Source organism: Xyrauchen texanus, chromosome 15, assembly GCF_025860055.1.
Source record: "Xyrauchen texanus isolate HMW12.3.18 chromosome 15, RBS_HiC_50CHRs, whole genome shotgun sequence".
Taxonomy (NCBI): Eukaryota; Metazoa; Chordata; class Actinopteri; order Cypriniformes; family Catostomidae; genus Xyrauchen; species Xyrauchen texanus.
In genome coordinates, this window is record NC_068290.1 from 26,640,087 (window position 1) to 26,647,972 (window position 7,886).

A 7,886-nucleotide genomic window follows, 5' to 3' on the forward strand; every position below is an offset into this window, starting at 1 on the left:
GAAGACTTGCTAAAAAACACAGTGACAGAGAATGGAGTAAAACCAGAGTGTACATCAGCATCGCATTTACAAAGTGGAGGACTTTTTGGGGTTTGATGGAGAGTTGCTTCTTGTAAGCTACATTCAAGGTATTGCCAAACAAGTTACTGTTGAGCTTCAGATAAATTTGTATGATACTCGGAATATGTATCAATATGCTTACTAGTTACCAGAAGAACCATCCTACCTCATGTGATGGATCCCCCGCAAATCCAGCTGCCGTTCAATACGACAATGTTATCAGACGACCCGATTCCTCTGCCACACTTTCTGTCCTGTGTGTTTACGCTATAGTGGCCTTGTTTATTACAACATTAAATGTTCATCATCTTTTATTTATTATGGCCTATTTGTTCATAGGGAATCAGAGAGTGTGAAAGGGCATGATGAGTGCTGGTACAGGCTGTTTGAAAACATACTTTATTATTGCAAATCCATTTGGTCCCATTAGTAGTGCAGAAATTACATACTTCACCTTTATTGATCATCGCAGAGATCAAATCAAGATTTTATTGTCCTAAGGCAGTGATTCTCAACCTTTTTCTGATGAACATGTGACATAAAAAACGTCTTGGTTACTGTTGTAACCTCCATTACCTGATGGAGGGAATGAGAAGTTGTGTCAATGTAGTGACACTAGGAGTCGCTTGTGAGCCCCAAACACCTCCAATCTTTGAGAAAAGGCCAATGAGGCAGGTCCCCAACCCTCTTGATGGAGGTGAGCACAATCAGGAGGGCTGTCTTTAAAGAGAGGGCAATCAGCTTGACTGACTCTAGCGGCTCAAACGGGGCTCTCCGAAGGCCCAGGAGGACCAAAGAGAGATCACATGAGGGGAAAAGGTGTGGCCTAAGATGATTCCCGCAGTAGGGAAAGCACTGACCAACTGTGCATCTCCCTCGGCAAGAACACCAATTTGTGAACAAATGCCACTTCAGGGCAAATAGCTGCCTTGTAGAGGGAGCTTTGGCCTCAGTGACCTTGTCAACCACTGCCAGTGGTGGGCCACTTAAATCTTCACTGAGCCGTCGAGGGGCCAGACATGGAGATTCCAAAGGCCTGAGCGTGGGTGCCAGATGGTGCCCTGTCCCTGAGAGAGGAGGTCCTTCCTCAGAGGAATTTGCCAGGGAGGCACTGTCACGAGGAGCGTGAGGTCTGAGAACCAGGTCTGGATGGGCCATTATGGGGGCAAAGAGGGTGACTTAATCCTCATCCTCCCTAACCTTGCACAGGGTCAAGTAGGCTCACAGGGGGGAACACGTATTTGCACAGCCCCAGGGGCCAGCTATGTGCCAGTGCGTCTGTCCCGAGGGGGGTTCCTGTCAGGAAATACCAGAGCGGGCAGTGGGAGGATTCCCGGGAAGCAAAAGGTCCACCTGTGCTTTGACGAATCGACTTAAAATCAGCTGGACCACCTGGGGGGGGGGGGTGGAGTCTCCACTCTCCACTGAGTGTCGCCTGCCATGACAGCATGTCCACTGTGGCAATGAGGCTGCATAGGATGTGAGTGGCTCGCAGCTACCTCAGTGGAGGAGGAGACGGCGGGCAAGTTGTGGTATGCGACTCAGACGTAAGCCGCCTTGGCGGTTTTATATACATCACCATCGCCATGTTGTCCAGCCGGACCAACAAGCGATTGCCCTGAATCAACAACAAAAGCCTCTGCAGGGCGAGTAGTACCGCCAACAACATGAGGCTGTTGATATGCCAACACAGTCAGGGTCCTGTCCAGGAACCAGCGGATGCATGTTCATTGCACAGGGCGCCCTAGCCTAGCTTGGAGGCATCTGTCGTAACCCCGACGAGTCTGGATGTTTGCTGTAACGGCTGAAGAAGTGGCGGCAGATCGGCGTGATGGCCATGCGATGTGTGCCACGGCGTTGTGTCCATCTTGTGACTCAAGCCTGAAGCCAGTGCTTGAGTGGTGTCATATGCATCAACCCAAGTGGCACGGCTGTTGCCGATGATGTCATATGCCCCAGGAGTCTCTGAAACTGTTTCAGTGGGACCTCCATACTCCACCTGAATGATTTCAGGCAGTTCAGCACCGACTGCACGCTCTCACTAGTGAGGCGAGCTATCATGGAGACTCAGTCTAACTACTTCCCGAGAAAAGAGATGCTCTGAACCGGGGAGAGCTTGCTCTTTTCCCAGTTGACCCGAAGCCCTAAACGGCTGAGTTGCCTGAGCACCAGGTCCCTGTGTGCGCACAGCAACTCTTGAGTGTGTGCTAGAATCAGCCAGTCGTTGAGGTCGGTGAGTTTGTGGAGGGCAAACGAGCATGCTGGGGAATGGGAGGTCCACGGGGGTTTACTTGCACACCCACTGAAATCCCCAAATCACCTTCAGCATCAGCTGAGCTGGCCTCGTACCTGTAGGTAGAAGGCGTGGCACAGGGGGATGCTGGAGTGGCTTTCCCATGGAAGAAGGAAAGCCACAACCACAACGTTGCCATGGTCATGTTCTCGCAATGAGAACATGAACCATGCACGAACGCTGCCTCAACGTGATTGCTGCCCAGACTCATGAAGCAGTATCCGTGGCCGTCGGAGGCAGAGAGAGATAATGACTGCATCCAGGAACTACACAAAGACAGAACGGCATCTTTAAAAAAGACGTTCATGCCAATGTGTTTTCCTCTAATAGAGAAAATATACTCTTTTGTCAGAAATAAATACACTCTTAACGCTGTCGAAGCACCCAGGGGCATACTCTGCACCGATCATGCAGAAGGAGAGAACGCCGCTAGAATGTGCTGTATATCAATAACATATTCTTCTTCGTTTAGAGGTGAATGGACCGGCAGTGGGATTTAGCTCGCTGACACACAACCACTCAGCTCCGAAGAAAAAATCTGAATGAGTGGCCGCATTCCAGCTCCTTTTATACCCATATGTCCGGGGTAGTGGCATGCAAATTCCACTTGCCAAATCTCATTGGCCTTTTCTCAAAGTTTGGAGGCTCTGAAGAGCGACCCCTAGTGTCACTACATCGACACAGTGTCGAGTGAGTGACAGAAGGGGAACATAAAACACAAAACTCAATATTTGTGTTATTTGCTTACTGCAACTTCCTGGATGCAACTTTGATGAATTGCATAATTTTAAAGTTTGTTAATAAATTCAGCAGGTTGACGAGTCATGAATGTGAGACCAAACCTTGCGTTTCTTGAATTCAAACAGATGGAGGGCTATATTGGGGCCTATAAAATGAAAATGCGAAGACAGAAACAAATAATTAAAGCGATAGTGTTCATATATTTCAAAAAAGTAAAAGACCAATAATATGACATATTTTGTCCCACTAAAATGCTCATTCTACATTACAGCATTGATTTTGAGTTGGATGCAAATGTTAATTTACTCATTACAACAACAGTAAGGTTATCTATTACAGCAATAAAACCAGTTATTTTTCTTACACTAAAACAAAAATGTTTTAGCCTATTTTTTTTTAGGATTTACACATTTCTATTTCATCTTTCTTTCTTTTTTTAAGTGCATCTTGCATTTGCCCTTTTGACATTTGTAATTTATGCATTCATGATATTTTATAGTTTTAACAATGACATTTGTAACAAGACCATAGTAAACACATATTCATTCACAACACATTCACTACAACGGTTAGATGTAACATGATTTCTATAAAAGAAACTACGGAATTTCTGTAAACACATGTAAAAACAATAAATACAAAATATTAATATAAAAAGTTGCAACAAAAATTAATTATATTCTCTCACTTCCCTGTAGACTATGACAAATTTAATAGAGCTGAAGTAGTGATATGATAATATTTATTATCAATCTATTTCTGCCTAAAGTACAATTCAAGGGTTGTGATGTAGAATTCTGTGCCAAATTCAAATGGTTTCCACTTCTCGCTCCTTGCTTCTCACTGATTCTCGCAGAGCCGCATGTTTAAGAGCTCGAGTTCTTAAATTATCTAGTCCTTAAGTAGCAGCTACATTTTCTTGCTGCTTGCAATAAGGGTCTCTGGCATACCATACTATGGATCCAGTGGCCTCTTTTGACAATGGACAATGGAATGCAAAGAGAATGGCACTCTTATAAACCATGGCCTCCTTGGCAACTGTAGTAAAGATGCTTGCTATCTGTTCGAGAAGGCCATGTAAAGTGAGAATCTTTCTGGTTTTGTAGATCATGGGTTGTTTTTGGCCATCTTACTTGAGTTGAATGATTTTACTCCTTGGTGATTTACAACTACACTTTGCATAAACTGTAATATGCAATGAATGGAAAATTAAATGGAATAGAACTGAAGAGAAACAGCCAGAATAAATTAGAATAGTAACAAATGCATCTATCAGTATCTATTTGAGCTGTACTAATGAAGATGAGGTATAGGAGGGATCCATAGGCCATATGGCTGGTCGCAGTTCCATGCAGGTTCTTTGGAGCATGTGGTTAAATGGCAGCTCAAACAGAGAGGGCTGCATAATTTAAGAAGCCCCTCAGGGCACGAGTTTTACGAGGCATGGAGGAAACTGTGAGAACAAGCACGATCATGTAACACGTGTGTGGAACAGTGTTCTTCTGCCCTTTCTTGTATGTGTCATAAATGTATGCTCATTGTAAATGTTAAAGGGATAGTTCACCCAACAATTAAAATTCTGTCATCATTTACTAACCCTCATATTATTCCAAATCTGTTATGACGTTTTACATTTTTAAGAATGTTGTTGATGCTATTTCCAATACAATGAAAGGGAATGGGGACTGAGGTTGTAGCCTAACATCTCCTTTTTCCATACAGAATAAAGTCATACAGCTTTAGCTTTAGCTTTTAGAACAACATGTTGGTGAGCTGAAAATTCTTGCAGTTAATTTATATATGAAATGCCATTTATAGTGCAATGAAATACAATAAATATACAATTATACATTTTAAAAGATGAACACGGAATATTCATGCATGTCAATGGTCCTAAATTGTGAAGTATGCACTGCTGGAAGTTGGTGTAAGATTGCCTTTTTGTACCTAGTACAAAATAAAATGAATAGTAGCAAAAAATGAAATAAATAAAGAGTTCTAATTATTTTTTGTAAATTTTTATATAAGGGGTGCTTATAAATATTCAGTGATGATGTATTGGTGTACAGTATTTGCTAATTATATGTAAACTGCATGTAAGAGCTCCGTGCAGTATTGAGAGTATTATGTATTACAATATGAGCCGTGATATGGATATTAGGTATTTAGGATTAAATTAATAATATAAATGCAGTGCTGTGTTAAGGTTAAGGTTTAAGTATGTGGTTACAGCAAAATTATGTTAAGAGTTCAGTGAAAAGTTATTGATGTGGCCAGTGAAGTGTTAAAGATGTTAAAGTACCAGATGAAATCAGTGCAGTGGCTGCAGAATGTGGGCTGCTTGAAGAACCGGGCAGTGAACTGGTGGTCCTTCACTTCGATGACCCTCTTGTGTTTAAGTGCTCCTTTCCTCTGGAAGACTGGGAGCCTAGGAGGAGGAGAGAGGGGAGAAGGGAGTGCGGAGGAGGAGGGAGATGAGGAGGACAGGGCCAGGGGAGAGAGAGATGGAGACGGAGAGACAGGGGTAGACATACTACCAGTTGGAGAGCACAAGACACAGAGTAATGTCCTGGGAGAGGTCAGAGAGAGAGAGAGAGAGAGAGAGAGAGAGAGAGAGAGAGAGAGAGAGTAATAGATGGTTTACAGGAGGCAGGGTAGATCTACAAGATGTAAGGAATGAAAGAAAATAAAAAAATTATATATAAAGGGGGAGAATAAAAGGAAGAAGAGAGTCTGGTAAAACACACAAGCCCAAAAGGTTAGAACATGGAACGCAGCAGAAAGAATTCAATAAGAAGTGATGGCAATTTAGTTTGTGATGTTGAGGAAATGAAAGGAGGAGGTTCCCAGGAGGAGTGAAGGGAGGGTGAGAAACAGAGAGTGAAATAGAGGTTAATACACACTCTAAGAGAAACTTCCATAGGGACTTAAAACAGCTTAGCGATTCAAGTACTTTCTGCCCTACTTCAAACAAACACACACACACATACACATACACATACACACACACACACACACACACACACACACACACACACACACACACACACACACCCTACATTCTTCATGTCAGCCAGATCCCCACCACCTGCTCACCAATTTTCCCATTTCAAGCTCAAGATCTCTCCAATCAATCAATCAATCAATCAATCAATCAATCTATCTATCTATCTATCTATCTATCTATCTATCTATCTATCTATCTATCTATCTATCTATCTATCTATCTATCTATCTATCTATCTATCTGTCTGTCTGTCTGTCTGTCTGTCTGTCTGTCTATCTATCTATCTATCTATCTATCTATCTTTGTCCATCCGTCAGTCCGTCCGCCTGCCTGTATATCTACAAACTACATCAAAAAGATCATATTATGAATATCTGTTGCTAACTGCTGTTCTTTGGCTGATTTGAGGTTAGAACAGACCAGACTCAAATTAATCAAAGAGAATGCATACATTGAGAGAAGCTGAAATGAATGATGACACACACAGGATCAAATCAAACAACAGGAGATGACACTGAAAAAAGGAAAATTACATGAATTAAAAGAGGGGATCAACAGAGCAGGAGATGTTTGAAAGGAAAATCAAAGAATTTAGGACATGCAACAAAGAGTGATATAAATTAGTTTATGAAGGGTTACTACAAGAAAGAGAAAGACAGAAACAAACAAACAAACAAACAAACAAACAAACAAACAAACAAACAATAACAGAAACCAGAAGTAGCCTACCTGTGTATGTGACAGTATGGCTAAGATCTGATATGATGGTGGATTTCTTCTCTTCCTCACCTCTCTCTTCCTTGTACTTCTTCTCAGGACTTGTTATGCTATGCAATCAATCCTTGACTCAAAATTAAGAGAAAAAAGCAGGAGAGCTACAAAAGATGCAAAAAAAAAATCCTGAAAAAAATTATCAAATGCCAAAAAAGGAAATGAAGAATGAAGGGAAAGATGATACAGCAGCTTTTCAGGAAAAATAGAAGATGGAGGAGGAGTGCACAGTCGTATATTCCTTTATCCAATAGAGAGCAAACAGAGGGGGTGAGAAAAAGAGGCGATTTTCACTTTCCAAGATTGACTCTGTTTTTACCGACAAAAAGAGGGGATGAAGTGAGACAGCGAAAGAGATAGAGAGAGAGAGAGAGAGAGAGAGAGAGAGAGAGAGAGAGAGGGAGAGAGAGAAGATATGAGGGAGTAGATGAAGAGAAATAGGCAGCAATTCATTTTTGAAATCTGGGTTACCCCTCTCTAGAGAATGAAAGAGAGACAGATGATGGGAGGGAGAGGAAAGAGGCCAGAGAGAGAAAAAGGAATGAAGATGTTGGCCACCAATTCACTCGTCCTTGTGTCAGCCAGTAGTTCCTCCAGTTCAGATGAGTGTTTGGTCAAATTAAATCTGATCAATGATCAATGATCAGCTTCAGTCTGTAACTGTGCCATTCTCACTCAACCAAAATATTTCAATACATTGGCGACTTGGCAGCCATTATGTTAATACATAAGAGGTTTGAGGCCTGCACGACTGCTCAGAAGAACTGCTGAGAATGAGGGACAGGATGTTCAGCATTCCTGACAAGAGAAACATCTAGAGCATTGGTTTTCATACAGGTTTGCTTGAAAACCATGAAAAAAATGGGGGTTGCAATGACTTGCAATGAGGATTAAAATTGTTTCTGCCAATGATTGTGAATTATTGTCAGCAGGGAAAATTAAACCATCAAAAGTCAAGAGACATTTAGAAACCAAACACCGAAGCCAAATTAAATCTAAACACTTTACAATTCC

General features: G+C 42.1%; 1 protein-coding gene across 4 annotated transcripts in view; it reads right to left on the reverse strand.

Moving 5' to 3' along the window:
- The window catches only part of LOC127655684 (protein kinase C gamma type-like), a 32,884-nt gene extending 25,256 nt beyond the window's left edge, over nt 1–7,628 (reverse strand). Inside the window, exons 1-2 of one of the 4 annotated variants that reach the window (XM_052143614.1) lie at nt 6,891–7,628; nt 5,397–5,663 (exon numbers count right to left, since the gene is read on the reverse strand). In XM_052143614.1, coding sequence (XP_051999574.1) covers nt 5,397–5,626 — 230 coding nt within the window. In that variant the 5' untranslated portion in view covers nt 5,627–5,663; nt 6,891–7,628. Of the gene's footprint in view, nt 1–5,396; nt 5,828–6,830 lie in introns of all 4 variants that reach the window. The other 3 variants (XM_052143613.1, XM_052143612.1, XM_052143611.1) reach the window with 3 other exon arrangements.
- Nucleotides 7,629–7,886: the final 258 nt, after the last annotated feature.